At 37.9% G+C, this 16,626-nt stretch overlaps 1 protein-coding gene across 2 annotated transcripts in view; it reads left to right on the forward strand.

Moving 5' to 3' along the window:
- LOC143887619 (S-adenosyl-L-methionine-dependent methyltransferases superfamily protein) overlaps positions 1-16,626 on the forward strand; it is a 111,015-nt gene that overhangs the window by 15,090 nt on the left and 79,299 nt on the right. For both annotated transcript variants that reach the window (XM_077391726.1, XM_077391727.1), the window contains exons 2-4: positions 7,170-7,228; positions 7,585-7,635; positions 11,975-12,113. In XM_077391726.1, coding sequence (XP_077247841.1) covers positions 7,170-7,228; positions 7,585-7,635; positions 11,975-12,113 — 249 coding nt within the window. The remainder of the gene's footprint in view (positions 1-7,169; positions 7,229-7,584; positions 7,636-11,974; positions 12,114-16,626) is intronic.

Raw genomic sequence — 16,626 nt, forward strand, 5'->3', positions numbered from 1 at the left:
AGGATTCATTCAGCCGACCCCAACCAGTTTGGGACAAAGGCTTTGTTGAGTTGAGTTGAGTTTTGAAAGATTTAGGATATCTTCAAGCCAAGCCAAGCCAAGCAAAGCTGAAATTTGATTGATATATATATATATATATATGAGGAAAGTGAAGCTACACCGCCAATGTAGCTAACTTAGCTACACCGCCGGCTTAAAATACAATGGGCCCACATTGATTTGGTGATCCAAAGAATTCATTTGATTGGCCCTCACATAGATAGGGTGTCCACCAAAAATCAGCTCCATAGGATCATCCCAACCCTACGATTTGTGGAGGCAAAAATGAATGTGTAAAAACCTTCACAAATTTGTCCATTTTTGCCTCCACAGTTTGAAGGGTTGGGATGATCCTATGGAGCTGATTTTTGGTGGACACCCTATCTATGTGAGGGCCAATCAAATGAATGGTTTGGATCACCAAAACAATGTGGGCCCATTGTATTTTAAGCCGGCGGTGTAGCTAAGTTAGCTACACCGGCGGTGTAGCTTCACTTTCCTCTATATATATATATATATATATATATATATATATATATATATATATATATATATATATATGAGGAAAGTGTTTCTACTCGGTCCCCTAGATAAGCTTATCTACTCCTCCCTTTAAAAAAATACAGTGGGCCCACGCTGTTTGGATGATCCAAAGCATTCATTTGATAGGTCTTAACATAGATAGGGTGTGCCCAAAAAATTAGCACCAAAGGGTCATCCTAGCCCTTCATTTTGTTGGGCACACCGTGTCCAAAATGGACGCATATAAACGTGGACGTTTATATGGGTCCATTCTGGGCACCACAAGGCACTACAAAACGAAGGGCTAGGATGACCCTTTGGTGCTGATTTTTTGGGCACACCCTATCTATGTTAAGACCTATCAAATGAATGCTTTGGATCATCCAAACAGCGTGGGCCCACTGTATTTTTTTAAAGGGAGGAGTAGATAAGCTTATCTAGGGGACCGAGTAGAAACACTTTCCTCTATATATATATATATATATATATATATATATATATATATATATATAGCAGAAGAGAAAATGGGGAGTTTTTTGAATTTCTTCCTAAATTCTGTGAATTTAACACGTCAGGCCATTCCCCTCCATCCATCTATTACAATTCTACCCCTCAAAAAATTTATACTTCCTTATTTACCACTCTGCTGCTACATCCATCTATGAATATATGGAAGGGCAAAATAGGGCCTCCTTGTTTAGTTATCTCCGAGTCTCTCTCGTCAGAGATATTTTCTCCTCTCTCAGCAACTACTCTGCTTAACCAAACACGTATCCTTCCCTCTCTTCCATCTATGATCCATATTTTTTGCAAGGACTTGGCAGTTGGGACGACGCCAATCTCTTCTCCTACATTGTGACGAGCCGTGGAGGAATAGAGGGTTTTTTTTTTGGGTTTGCTTTCTTCATGTTGTTTAGTAGTTACCTTCAGGCAAGCTTTGAATTGGGAATAGGGCAAAGTGGATAGCATCACAACCGAAGGTTCTCAGGATAAAAGAGGTTCTTAACAATAATCAAGATCAGGCTTATCTCTATTTCTTTTTTTCCCATTTTCATTTGTGTTTAGTTTTCTTCATTAGGGCTTGGGATTAGTGTTTTGTGCTGATTCTGTTTGTAGCTCTTTTCTGACCAGTGCGTTAGAAACATGCAATAGACTCCGGATTCTCTGATTTATTTGCTTGGTCATAGTTGATTAGATGTGAAGAAATTTACTCTAGAATCTCCGAGTTGCTGGGTTATATTTTTATTGTGTCTCTTATGTTTTAGTTTCATAGGGTTTTATTTGGGATGCAACTTCTGTCGACAGTTGCCACCTGTTCGAAAAAATGCCCAACAGTAGAGTGTGAGAGCATAGATCCATTACACATGACCTTATAATAGAATTGTTTCTTAATCATTTGGTTTTATATCCTGTGCAATTTCTTTGTGCAATGTTTGGTTGGAAATGAAATGTGATGTTTACATGATGTTAGGTTCTCATTCAGTGGCGATTTGTGTGAAATTTTTATCAATTACACACTCTTTACCTGCTATGCCAATCTTAGAATCCCGGTGGGGTTCCATGCATCTCTTTTTTATGTCTCCAAATAACAGGAATCATCCGGTGCTGATCTATTGCAAACGAGAAAAGGCATTGATCAACTTCTACAACTCCTATGAATTGAACTGCCATAACTTTTATGTTCATTAAAGCCCTGTTTGGTTTGAATTTTGAGAACCGATTGCAAGTGCAAAGCTGATTTTTTGACTTCAAATGTACGTGAAATTTTAAGTCCAATAATCAATTTTAGACCCACAATTGGTTATCAAAAATCCAAAACAGAGGGTATATAGTTTACCGAATTAGTTGTGTTTTAATTTTTCTTTTTTCTTTTCGGCTTGAGATAGCTGTCATTTAGTTATTGGAAAATCATAGAATATGGGTATTTTGGTTATGTGAATACAACATTGATTGGATGTATATCTATATTTAAAAATCCAAGGCAGAAATTTATTTAAGCTTTCCATTTCTTTTCATTCCTTCTCACTTGAGCTTTGATCTCAGTAGGAAATATATTTTATATTTGATTATGGACTAATGCTTCTGATTAGATTAGAATTTCTGCTTTTCCATTGATTTTCAGTTTTTTTATTTCTTTGTGTTTGACTAAATTCTTTTTGCATTAGTTTCACCAATTCTTCTTTAGTGTTGAGATACAGTACTTCAATATAGGTTGTTCCAATGTAGTTTCTGACAGATTAAATTAATCAAACTTATCATTTCATTTCTCTCTTGCCTTTTGAACCCTCATATCCAATACTTTCAAACTAAGACTACACTTTACACATGGGTAATCAAATATATCAACAATTTATGCTATATTTTTTAAATCATCTTAGGGCATCTTTTTATGATTCATTTAATTTTTCTTCGCCGCCCCGTGCATCACACGAGTTGTTTTACTGGTGTGTGTGTGTGTGTGTGTGTGTGTGTGTGTGTGTGTGTGTGTGTGTGTATGCATGTGCGTGTATACAACTTTTGTCCTCTTGAAAATATTTAAGCAATTAAAGCAAGAAAAAATTACCCATTCAGAACTTGTAAGATAAAATTAAATGCACAAGAAGATAAAAGAGAGAGTAGGACATAGTGCCCCAATTTTATAGTGGTTCAGCTCAATACCGGCCTACATCCATTCTCATGAAGATATCCCCCTTTTGTGGCTTCACTATGACTTCTTATGGGTGAAGTTCAAACCGTTACAAGCCTTTGATCCCCAAGGTTGAATCCGTGCCTCGAACATGAATCCAAGCTTTACCCCTAAGGTTGACCTTGTGAGTTGATACGGTGCCCTCCACCAAGGTACAAAGATGATGAATTATGGACTTCACAAGGGCAAATTTACAATGAAAGCTCTGACAAATAAAGACAAGAAAGATTTCAAGTAAATCCTATATCTAATCGCTGAAACAATGATCAAATAAAGGCACAAGGGGGTATCTCACTCAAATATATGTTCAAATAAGTCTTAAGAGTGTTGCTTCAAGATTCAGGGGCTCAAAACTAGCCATTACTAGGCTCCAACGGGCAAACCGGTCGTTCTTCGGTCGACCGAGTAGGTGGTCGTTACTGAAAATTAATGTTTGGTCGACCAAGCACTGCTTCGGTTGACCGACTCGGTTAATCGACCAGCCTTTGGTCGACCAAAGCAGCAATTTCAGAATTTTTTGTTTAGTGCAGTTAACGTCGAAAATTCATATCTCCCTTGTTTCTTATTGGATTTTGATGATCTTATGCATACCGGAATGCTAAGGGAGTCTACTTTCTGTTAAAAATAATTTTTTAAAATTATTTAAAAAATTCTCTAGTGCCAATATCCATAAGATAATGACCTTTGGTCAACCAAGCAAGTGTCAATTTTGGTTCTTTTACATGTTGAGCTCTCTTTGGGCTTTGGTCCACTTGATTTCTTTGGCTCATTTAACATATTTTAAACCTTTGTTGAGTGCCTTTATGAGATATTACATGAGGGATTAGATTTTACAATCTATAATTCTATACTCCACTTGACTTGGATCTTCAAATTTGATCTATTTCTTCAAGTCTTTCTCTCATCTTCATGTATCTCTATCACTTTCCTTTGGCTCCATTAATCTTCAATTTTGGTCTATGCCTTTGATCCATGCCACCTTGACTTTGATCTTTAATGGGGTCTTCAACCAGCACAAACACATTAGTACAACTAACTAGTATAAAGAGCCAAATGGTGTTTAGAATCATCAAAAACATATCCTTGAGGATTGCCAAGGTTGAACTCTTGAGCTTAAAATGTCCCCACTTTTTATTATGCAAACACAAGATGATTTGCCATTTAGCTCCCCCTAGATAAATGTTTTAAAGCAATCAAAATCCCCTTTTAAAAATACTTTGCTTTAAAATCATATCATTCAATTTCTCTCCCCCTTTGTCATCAACAAAAATTTGGGGTGAGAGTTTTTCAAAAATATCATGGGGTTTAAATGATGATGAATGGTCTGACTCTAGAGCTCCCATTTCTTTTTAAAAAAGATAATTTGTGAGGGGTTTTGAATTTTTCATTTTCTCCAAGGATTTTGAGTGATATTCCTTTTTAAGGTTGAACCTTGGGATTAATTAAAAATTTTGAATGATTTTCAATTTTATATTTTCATTTCAGATTTAGTATATTTTACCAATTTAGCTTTTAACCTCTAAATCTAGATAAATACTTTTGAATGATTTTCAGTTCCAAAAACCCCAGCTTAAACTCATCTTTTGTATTTTTTTTACCATCCAAAAAAATAAAAAATAAATACAAAAGATGAGTTTAAGTTGGGGTTTTTGGATCCCATGTTCCCTTGGGTCCATTTTCATTAATTGGATCACCATTTATAAATTTGTTTAGACATATTCTTAGGTTTTCATTTTCTTTTCTCAAATCTTTGAATTTGTTTGATAAGCTCATTGTTTTAATTTTCAAGACCTTATTTACTCCTTGTTTTTCCCTTTTTTAATTCATTGATTAATTTTTCATTATCACTTTTTAATTCTTTAACTTTAATTTATTGACAAAAAATCATGATTTAACCCTTCATTTTCTTCTTTAATTTGGAAGAAGTCAAGCGGTAATTTTTCTGTAAATCCTCAAGTTCTTTTGAAATTTTTGAAAGGGATTTTCTTAAAACTTCAATTTTTGAAATTTGTTTATTCATAGCAATTACTAATTCATCATAAGTTATTTCATTTTCAATATCAGTACTTGTTTCTTCATCTTCATGGGTGATTCCCCTGAAGCATATTTTTGCATTTTCTTCTTCTCCACTCGAGATTGATGGTGCTTTCCTTCCAAGGTCATCCCAAGTTGTGCACATCACTTTCTTATGCTTCTTCTCTTTCTTTTCCTTGTCTTTTGTCGAAGTCTTGTTGAGGGGGAAATTGGGCTTGATATGGCCACTCTTCTTGCAGTTGTAGCACTAGACATCTTCCTCTTCTTCACTTTCTTCCTTCATCGTTTTCTTTTCCTTCTTTTCTTTCTTTCTCCATAATTTCGTGAATTTAAAATGATTTTAAAATTATTTGAAAATCCCCTAGAGCCATTATCCATAAGATGTAGCCTTTGGTCAAGCCAATTTAGGTTTTTTTTTTTTCCATTTTAAGCTCGCTTTGGTTCTTGGGCTTTGATCCACTTGATTTCTTTGGTTCATTTAAGATAATTTAAATCCCTTTTGAGTGCCTTAATGTGATAGTACATGAGGGATTAGATTTTACAATCTATACTCTAAGACTTGACTTAGATCTTCTTCTTCAAGTCTTCCTCTCATCTTCTTGTATCTTCATCACTTTCCTTTGGCTCCATTGATCATTAATTTTGGTCCATGCCACCTTGAATTTGATCTTTAATAGGGTTTTCAACTAACACAAAACACATTAGTTTCATTAATGATAACTTCTTCAAGTCTTCCTCTCATCTTCTTGTATCTTCATCACTTTCTTTTGGCTCCATTGATCATTAATTTTGGTCCATGCCACCTTGACTTTGATCTTTAATTGGGTTTTCAACTAACACAAAACACATTAGTTTGATTAATGATATCTTTACCGTTCAAAAAAAAAAGAAAGAAAAACCACAAAACACATTAGTACAGCTAATTAGTATAAAGAGTCAAATGGTATTTGGAATCATCAAAACATAACCTAGAAGATTGCCAAGGTTGGCCTTGGGCTTACAGTAGGCCATACTAGAAAATGTTCAACGTACTATCCTGATGATTTGGAACTACATGCTTAAGTTATAATTTTTTTTCTCTTATATATAACTTTCCTTAAGCAATCAAGTTTTAAATTTCGGTTGGAAATTTTGATGAAAATTCTGTAAAATCACAGAAATATGTGCTAAAGATAGAATTTAAAGATAAAACTCTAGGAAATGCTAGAATAAGCACAAATACATACTTACAAACCATCACATAAGTAAGAAAACCATCCAAAATAGTTTAAAAACATTGAGCACCCAGTAATATGCACTGTCATGCATGTATGATAATTTAGTTCTTACCAAATTTCACATGTAATTCATATAATATCTATACATAATACATGCACCATGTTTCTCATGCAATTCATATAAATTTAATTATATAACACGTTGTTATAGTATACCACTATTACACTAACAATTTTGGTTTATGCATTTTGGTCGTTTCAGTTTCAGTTTCGGTAGGGATGGAAACGGAAACATTTTAGTTGTTTCGTGTCAGTTTCGGTGGAAATTTAAAACCATGATGTTAATAAACATTTTAATGTTTCCCTTGATAAAATAACCTTTACTCATGTTTCATGGTTCCACAAGGTCATTTGGCCATGATTGACATGTGTTTCTACAATTGTTTAAATTTCCAAGTGGAAGAAAGCATGGCAATTGGGGCTTGAAAAGGAATAGATAAAGTTTTGTAGAAGGAAATCTAGTTCTAGATCAGTACGCAACTTTTCAAACTTTGTTTTTGACAACATTAGCATGTGCTTCTAGGCATTGGAATCAGCTTGTTTTTTTCCAAAGAAAAATTGGGATGTAAAAGTTTGACATCTAACTGTTGGTTTGTTTCTTTGTCACTTAGATCTTCCACTTCTAAAGGATGTTTTAGCGTCTACAAAAATTCTGAATGGCAAGTGGAAGGTATTAAGAACATTTTTCGACATTTGTCTAGAATATAATTGTATCTTCCAAGGTGATATGTAGCAACAGTGCTACCATGCATTTTTCTTATTAGATATGCTGTTATTTCTCCAATGACAATTTGTAACTTCTTTCTAATCATTGTGTTTGCGCATTTGCTTCCTATTCAAGTATATTAGGGCCTTCCATTTGTAGTATAGATATTTATCATTTATTTTTATTAGTTGCAAGAAGGCCTTCCATTTGTATTTTAGATATTTATCATTTATTTTTGGTAGTTGTGAGAAGGCCTTCCATTTGTAGTTTAGATATTTATCATTTATTTTTGGTACTTACTCTTGCTTTTCTTCTTGCAGAGACAAGAGGAACTGGTGTACATTATTATTTATGACATTCTCTTTGGGAAGGTTATTTCTTTACACATTTAACTTGGAACTGTCCATTCAATTTTTCCATTGTCCTCGTTTTTTCATTCTAATTTTTTCATTCTAATTTTTTCATTCTTAATTGGTGCAAACATTAGGTTTGCCGGTTTTCTTGGGGAACTTGGGAGCAAAAGTGACCAACCTTCAAGTTAAAATAAGGGTTCTCAATTCCAAAAATCAGATTAAACTTTTGGGGTGATATCATGTGTGATAGTCTTCACATGCAATATTTCATTGTGAGCAAAAAGTTTATTCCCAAGAAGCCATGCAAATAAATAGTCACACACCAAGAAATTAAGGTTTTATAATAATGGGCAATGAATCAAATAAAATGTCTACAGTCTGAAAATGACTAGAAACAATATACTATTAGGGTCTAACAATTAACTAAGCTGTAATAAAGGCCCCAGATTGGGAACGGGTTATGTGGGGGCTGATCCAAGAGTGATATTGCAAGAAAATCAGATTGGACAGTCTCAATGGCTGTGATGAAGTGGATCTCACCCAGTTATCAAAGTTTTAAATTTTGGGTTCGGTTTTGGTTTCGGTCACCATGGAAATGGAAATGTTTTGGTTTCGATTGGAAATTTCAGAAGAAATCCTATAAAATCACGGAAATATATTCAAATGATGGAATTTTTTATCGCTGCAAATATAGAATTTAATGATGAAAATTCATGAAATGTTAAATAAGCACAAATACATAATAGACACATAAGCAAGACAACCATCCATAATTGCTTAAAAACATAAAAAACTTAGTGACATGCACTCTCCACCATGTCTGATAATTTACTACATACCAAATTTCATATGTAATTCATATAAATATTTATACGTAACACATGCACTACATTTCACATGCAAGTCATATAAATAGAATTATGTAAGACACACTGATATAGCATACCACTGTTACACTTACTATTTTTGTTTATGCATTTCGGTCATTTCGGTTTCGGTTTCGGTTTACGTGGGGTGAAAACAAAATATTTCAGTTGTCTCGTGTTGGTTTCGGTGCAAATTTAAAACCACGCCGGTGATGGGTGAATTGATATCAAATCCCGCTAAAAGGAGGCCCAAGAATTGTGGTGAAGTAGCCGTAGCCCAATCCGCACGAGGACTGCTCCAATTACCTATATAGCGTACCAACGGAGAGAAATATGATGGGATGTGTGTGTGAGCATCTGTGGTATTAAAAAGTAGGAGGAATATGATTATGAACAGCAATATAAATAGTGTGAACGGTAAGAAATCAGAGAGGTAGCCCCGATGTTCAATAGAGATACTCAAGATGGGAAGAAAGGAAGAGAAGTTGGGGAGGGAATGAGGAAAGTATGGGGTGATGGGCTGTAATCTGCTGGATTAACAGCCAGGTGGTAAAAGAAAGTATAGCAGGGGCTGGAGGGGCTTTTGGCTGCACCAAAATGCAAGGTTGAGTTTCGACAGACGAGGAAAGAGGTGGGGGAAATCAAAGGGGCAAAGGAGAATGATGGGAGATGTGGCTGGGATGAACAGTCCCTAGGACTTTTATTGACAAACGTGCAGTTTGCAGGACGGTCAATAAAGAAAAGAAAGTGGGGAAAAGATGGGGAAGAGAAATAAGAGAGAGGAGATGGGAGGAGAGAAAGAGGAAGGAGAAAGAAGGGGAGAAAGAGAGAGTAGAGGAGAATACGAGAGAGAAGTTGGAGGCGACGGAAGAAAAGTGAGGAAGGAGAGAAAAACATGAAAAGGGGGGAGGAAGAGAAAAACATGAGACCGGAGGCGGGTTGAGGGGTTGGGCGCTGACTCAGGGAGTTCACCCGTCCAAAAGTTATTAGGGCTTCTTCTCCCTCAGCTTTTTATATGAGGGTGTGAGGAGAGTTTAAGTGGTGGTCCCTATTGCCCACCAATCAGGTTATAAAGCTTAAAGAGGTCATGTGGGCTATGGTGATGTAAAGAGACAAAGAGGCAATAAAGGGTATGGGATTTGTGGGTCCTAGGTGATGTGGACAGCCCCCACGCACATGTATGCTTATAAAATATCCATAAAATAGAAATAAATCCTAACAAAAAATAAAATAAAATAAAATCCCAAACTAGAATCTCTTTTGTGACAAAGAAAGCATGGCTCAAGTGGGCAGTCATCTCATTAATGATAATGTTGCAGCCAAAATAATTTCATTGTCAACACGTAAATGAATGAGAAAAATTGGATAAATAGTATGGGATTTGCAAGGGACCATCTCAGAAAGGCATTTCGCAGCTGGCTGTTGCATGTGAGAGCAGCCACCTCAGATGAATTAAATGAATAAGACAAAATCTACTGAAAAGTGAGCCTGTGTGGGGTTGGATATTACGGAGGTTCAGTGAGCACCATGCCGAATCTCCCTACCATTTTCGAATCTCCCTACCATTTCCTTCTCTTCCACTTTGGCCAATATGAGTTCACCTAGTACTAGCAGCTTTATCGGGGAATATCCCATCTCAGTAGGAGCTTTCCAAAGAAATAGCTTAGTAGCCATATTAGCAGTGCTTGGGATGATTTTAGGCGCGGCGTATTCCATTTGGCTATATAATCGTGCAGTGTCTGGAAATTTTAAACCTGATTTCCTCCATAAATTCTCTGATCCAAATGGCAGAGAAGTTTCCATATTTCTACCTTTTCTTGTTGGAGGGGCTACCGTCCGTTGAAATACCAAAGAAAAAAGGGTAAACCAATGTGTTCATGACATTGTAGGTGCTTGCGATGGGACGGATGCAACTGCCCTCATAAGTAATGGTTGGCATAGCCCGTTGCATGCATGGCACTTTTCAACCGTGTCTCCGAGGGATAGTTGAACCAGCGACTTATGAATGCTGCCGGCCTGCCGGGTGAGACGAGCCAATAACTTGAACACGTTCGGTCAGTTTTTTGAGCAGGAATCTCAGCGTTACCTTACCTTCACCATGATACGGACTCCAAGTTCTTATGGCAGAGCACGAGGAGTTTCGAACTTAAATATGATGATGGGAATGGAAACTAGAAGCACGACTGGGGTCTTCGTGGTCCGAGATAATACTTACATAAGTCAAAGTAACGTAAGCATGAGAGTTTTCGGTAGTGCTGGTGAACCAGATGGGGGCGACGAGGGAATCTGGGATGGAGGACTCGTAGTATCTCTCTAGATCTGGCAAAAGTGAAACATCCCTAACATCATTCGAATGGGGGCTGACCGCTGAGTCCACTCTGGCCTCGCAGGGCGGGCCCCTATGGGTACGTGCTGGAGCTGCCATAGCTTATGGCCAGAGCAATGGGAGGGGGCCCCAGCAGAGAGAACAGTAAGGATAACGGGCACTAATGGGGGCCCCTATTAGCGCGCCTCTCACGTAAGTTCAAGTTTGCTTTCTAGTTTCCGCCTCCATTTTGTCTTGCTGCTATGCTATAACGTGCAGTCGTCTCGAGGCAGCAGGATGTATGGTATAGGGCCCCCTATTTTCTCTCCTACTCTCAGTGGCTTATTCGGCGCTATATCACAATTCATTAAGTCTCAGGCATAGCTGTTCACACAACGTGGCATGGGACATCTGTCGGCGGCGGGAGTCAACCATCCAAGCGAGAGGTCAGACCAGATGGGTTGCTGAGGTCGCACTTCTCTGCTGAAAAGTGAGCCTGTGTGGCTGCTCTCACATGCAACAGCCAGCCGTGAAATGCCTTTCTGAGATGGTCCCTTGCAATTCCCTAATAGTATTTATTGAATTACTAAATAAAAGCATCCATATCTGAACAAACCAGGTGCAATATAGGCATTGCTAACAAAAATGATGACAAATTGTGTAGATTTCGAATCTAACACTCAAATTAATGTGGTGAGCAAACATAAAGTAGATTCTCAACTCAGTAAAGCAATACAATGAAGATGATTGAATGAATTGGATAGCATTTAATAGGTCACTTAATGCATTGCAATTGATGGATTCCAAGCTATTGGTAAGATGCTTACAGGCTTTCATACCCAAAAATAGTTGGTTGATAAGACATCAATATTTGACTAGCGCTAGGGAGATAATAAACAACAGACTGTCCACAGTAATAATGATTTTACACGTAGTGAAATTCAGTTGTGGGCAGATCGCCGGGAAGTGTTTCTTTTTAGCTACACTTCCCTACTTTGCTTGCACTGTAGTAACCATTAAATGCCCGAAGTACTAATATGGTTCATCTTTTACTTAGATGATTAATATTTTATGGGAATCACTTTTTGTCAGCAAGTGCATGGATTTCTTTTATTAGTTGTGCTGTTAATTATAGCTGTCTATTTGAGCACTTATGTGACCTTTAAATTTGAATTGTTTCCGATAGGCAATCGTATCGGCAGGTGATGCAGAAAAATTTCTTCTACTTCGGAAAGATTCTCTACAATCAGCTCTAGCCAAGCTTTGTGCGAGAGGAAAAGTGAAACATGTTGAAGAGTTATTACTCCAATACACGCAAAGTCCTGGTTTGTCCTCAAGCTAATTACTTGTTAACACGATGTGTACTCTCTTTATTGACACACATCGTGCTTATTGTTTGAGGCATCAAAATGTACACACATGATTTGGTTACCTTTAAAGAAAAAAATAAAAAATAAAAATGGACACACATGATACACCCAGGCTGGGATATCAGAATAGTGTCTTATATGTATTTTATTACTCTATATCTCAACCTTGTTGGATATCGTCTGAAACCAGTGAAGACCTCATCTATTTCAAGGAAACTATTGTTTCTTGTAGACAATATATATATATATATATATATATATATATAGAGAGAGAGAGAGAGAGAGAGAGAGAGAGAGAGAGAGAGAGAGAGAGAGGAATAAGAGTGTGCGGTCGACCGCACCTAAGCTTAGGTGCGGTCGAGGGCCTAAAACACATGGGTCCCACACTTTTTGTAGTGATCAAAACCATTCATTTGCAAGGCCCTATCATAGATAGGGTGTGTACAAAAAATAAGCTCCATTGGATCATCCTAACCCCTCCAAAAGTGGACGGCAAAAATGGGCAGATTTGTGGCAAACGGTGTCTGTCCATTTTGCCCTCCACTTTTGGATGGGTTAGGATGATCCTATGGAGCTGATTTTTTGTACACACCCTATCTATGATGGGGTCTTGCAAATGAATACTTTGGGCCATCCTAACAATGTGGGCCCACATGAGTTTTTGGTCCTCGACCGCACCTAAGCTTGGTGCGGTCGAGCGCACACTCTTATATATGAGAAAAGTGTTCCTGCGCAGCTGCGCAGGGAGTTACCTGCGCATTAGTGGCTTAAAAAGCCACCGATTGGTTCGTATGGCGGGTCCACCTTTGCGGGGTCCACAAAAAGCGACCAATCAGTGGCTTTTTAAGCCACTAGTGCGCAGATAACTCCTTGCGCACTGCGCAGGAACACTTCTCTCTCTCTCTCTCTCTCTCTCTCACACACACACACACACACACACACACACACACACACATATATGGGATTTGCTAGGGTCCATCGCAAAAGGCATTTCGCGGAACGTCTGTTGCATGAGCGAGCAGACACATAAGGCTCACTTTTCAACAAATTTTGTCATTATTCACGAGGTGGCTGCTCTCTCATGCAACAGACATTCTGCGGAATTCCTTTTGCTATGGACCCTAGCAAATCCCTATATATATATATATATATATGTGCATATATAATGTGTGTGTAAATGCTTTTGCTTTCTCTTATACATATTTGCATTTTAATCCGAAATTGAAGATTCATATATTTCAAGGAAACTATTGCTTCTTGTGTGTGTGTGTGTGTGTCTCTCTCTCTCTCTCTCTCTCTCTCTGTGTATATATATATATATATATATATATAGGGAAAAGTGAGCGTACTCGGTCAAGGAGATAAGCTTATCCACTCAATCGGCTAAAAGCAGTGGGGGCCCACATTTTTGGGGTGATCCAAACCATTCATTTGAAAGGTACTTACCTAGATAGGGTGTTCACAAAAAATCAGCCCGATAGGATCAGCCTAACCCATCCAACAGTGGAGGGAAAAACTGTATGTCTATTTTTCCCCATTTTCCCCTCCACATTTAGATGGGTTAGGATGATCCTATGGATCTGATTTTATGTGGACACCCTATGTAGGTAAGGGCCTTTCAAATGAATGGTTTGGATCCAGCAAACAATGTGGGCCTCCACTGGTTTTAGCTCGACTGAGTAGATAAGCTTATCTACTCGACCGAGTACGCTCACTTTTCCGATATATATATATATATATATATATATATATATATATATATATATATATATATATATGAGGAAAGTGTTGGTGAGCTTAAGCTCACCAAACTTATGGTGAGCTTAAGCGCCCAATCACATTGGGGCCTACTTTGTTAGGATGATCCAAAACATTCATTTGAAAGGCCCTTACATAGATTGGGTGTGTACCAAAAATCAGCTCCATAGGATAATCCTAACCCATCCATTTGTGGAGGTCAAAATGGACAGACATTATTTGTCCACAAATCTGCCCATTTTTGTCCTCCACAAATGGAGGGGTTAGGATGATCCTATGGAGCTGATTTTTGGTACACACGCTATCTATGATAGGGCCTTGCAAATGAATGGTTTGGATCACCACAGAAAATGTGGGACCCATGTGATTGGGGCGCTTAAGCTCACCAACACTTTCCTCTCTCTGAGCTAGAGCTTAGAATACACCATCTCCCATAGTAGTTTGACTCATCCAACCCATTCATTTTACACTACCTCACATAGATAGGGTGTTCCTAACAAACCAGCTCCATACCATAATCCTAACCATCCGATCTAAAAGACCATAATTTCTAGCCATCCATTCTAAACCTCTACAAATCATAACCCTAACCCTAACCATAACCCTAAGCATAACCTAAACTAAATGGGTTGGATGACTCAACTAACTATGGGAGTAGTGGTTTCTGAGCTAGCTTAGGCTGAGCTCGAGCGCAGAAACTCTTTTCTATATATATATATATATATATATATATATATACATAGAGAGAGAGAGAGAAAAGAGTTTTTGCGCTCGAGCGCAGTTGGGCTACCTGCGCTCGAACACCAAACCGTTATCCATTCGCTGTTTTAGGCGAGTTTCGCATATATGAAAAGCGTTAAATGAAATTTTAGAAATGACAGTCGAGCTCTCCTCTCCCTTTACAAAAAAAAATGGGGGCCCACTTGCTTTTGGTAAATTCGCTATTTTCTGACGTGTACGAAAACGTTGGAGGGGATGTGTATGTCTGAAGCCAACTGCCTGAAACGTACGTAGATCGTGCTTTTTATAAAGTCCAACAAACCGCGTGAAAACCCTAGCTAAAGCTTAAAGAGTAATAAATGGGAGAGAGAGAGGGCTTCCTCTTCATTTGAAGATTTCCTAGAAAATCATACTCTTTGTTCTTAGATTCTAGGGTTTGTCTTTTCTCGATCAGCTAATTTTATCCTCATCGTGTTTCTCTCGATTTTTCTTCAATGGTTTTTGATTTCTGGTATTTTGCTGTGATTCCTTCAAATCTATCAGTCTTTATACTTTGGATCGCGTGGTGATGGTTTTAATGTGGAGATTTCTATGGATCATCTTGAGTGTTTTAGGGTATTGATCTAGCTTGAAAAATTCTTGCTTAGCTATGGATTCTGCAGATTTTGATTGTAGAACTGTAAGGAGGGATGAAAAGACTGGAGAGTTTGATTTTGTTTTCTCAGCTATTCTAATGCTGCTTTTTCTCTAGATCTTTCATTTGATTCTAGGGTTTCTTCTCTTTGAGGAAGAAGACCAGATCGACGATCTTTTTTTCACTTGTTCAGACACTCTTCTCTCTATTTCCCTAAATATTTTAATGTGGTGCTTGAGCAAAAAAACCAGAAACCCTAACTCATATCCTTTTTTATTTCTGTAGGACTCGATTGTTCTTTTGATTTTGTTTGTAAAGGGAGAAGAGGGCTCGACTGTCATTTCTAAAATTTCATTTAACGCTTTTCATTTATACGGAACCCACCTAAAACAGCGAACGGGAAACAGTTTTGGTGCTCGAGCGCAGGTAGCCCAACTGCGCTCAAGCGCAGAAACTCTTTTCTCATATATATATATATATATATATATATATATATATATATATATATATATATATATATGGGGGCGAGGTTTTTGAGGTATCGCTCACTTTGAGCAAGCCACTAAATATACCATCTCCAATGTTGTTTGACTCATCCAACCCATTCATTCCATAGAACCTCACATAGATATAGTGTTCCTAACAAACCATCTCCAAACAATCATCCTAACCATTCGATCGGTAGAAGCCCACTTTCTAGCCATCCATTTTAAACCTCCACAGATCAACGCTTACCATGATTCTATGTAGATGATTTCATAGGGACACCCTATCTATGTTAGGTCGTATAGAATGAATGGGTTGGATGAGTCACAAACAACATGGGAGATGGTGCATTTAGTGGCTTGCTCAGATTGAGCGATACCTCAGAAACCTTTTTCATATATATATATATATATGTATGAGGAAATGGTTTGTGAGCAGTTGCTCAGGTAAGCTTATCTGAGCAGAGCTCAGAAACCATAGGGGGGACCACATTTTTGGGGGGATCCAAAGCATTCATTTGGAAAGCCCATCCATGGATAGGGTGTGTGCCAAATATCTGCCCTATAGGATCATCCTAACCCTATCAAAGGTGGAGGGGAAAATGGACAGACACTGTGTGCCCCTCCACAAATGGCAGGGCTAGGATGATCCTATAGGGGTGATTTTTGGTACACACCCTATCCATGGAAGGGCCTTCCAAATGAATGCTTTGGATCCTCCCTAAAATGTGGGGCCACATGTGTTTGTGAGCTCTGCTCAGATAAGCTTATCTGAGCAGAGCTCACAAACCATGGGGGGTCCACATTTTTTGGGGGATCCAAAGCATTCATTTGGAAGGCCCTTCCATGGATAAGGTATGTACCAAAAATC

Source organism: Tasmannia lanceolata, unplaced genomic scaffold (assembly GCF_043159265.1).
Source record: "Tasmannia lanceolata isolate RefF3 unplaced genomic scaffold, GAP_Taslan_0.1 ptg000012l, whole genome shotgun sequence".
NCBI lineage: Eukaryota > Viridiplantae > Streptophyta > Magnoliopsida > Canellales > Winteraceae > Tasmannia > Tasmannia lanceolata.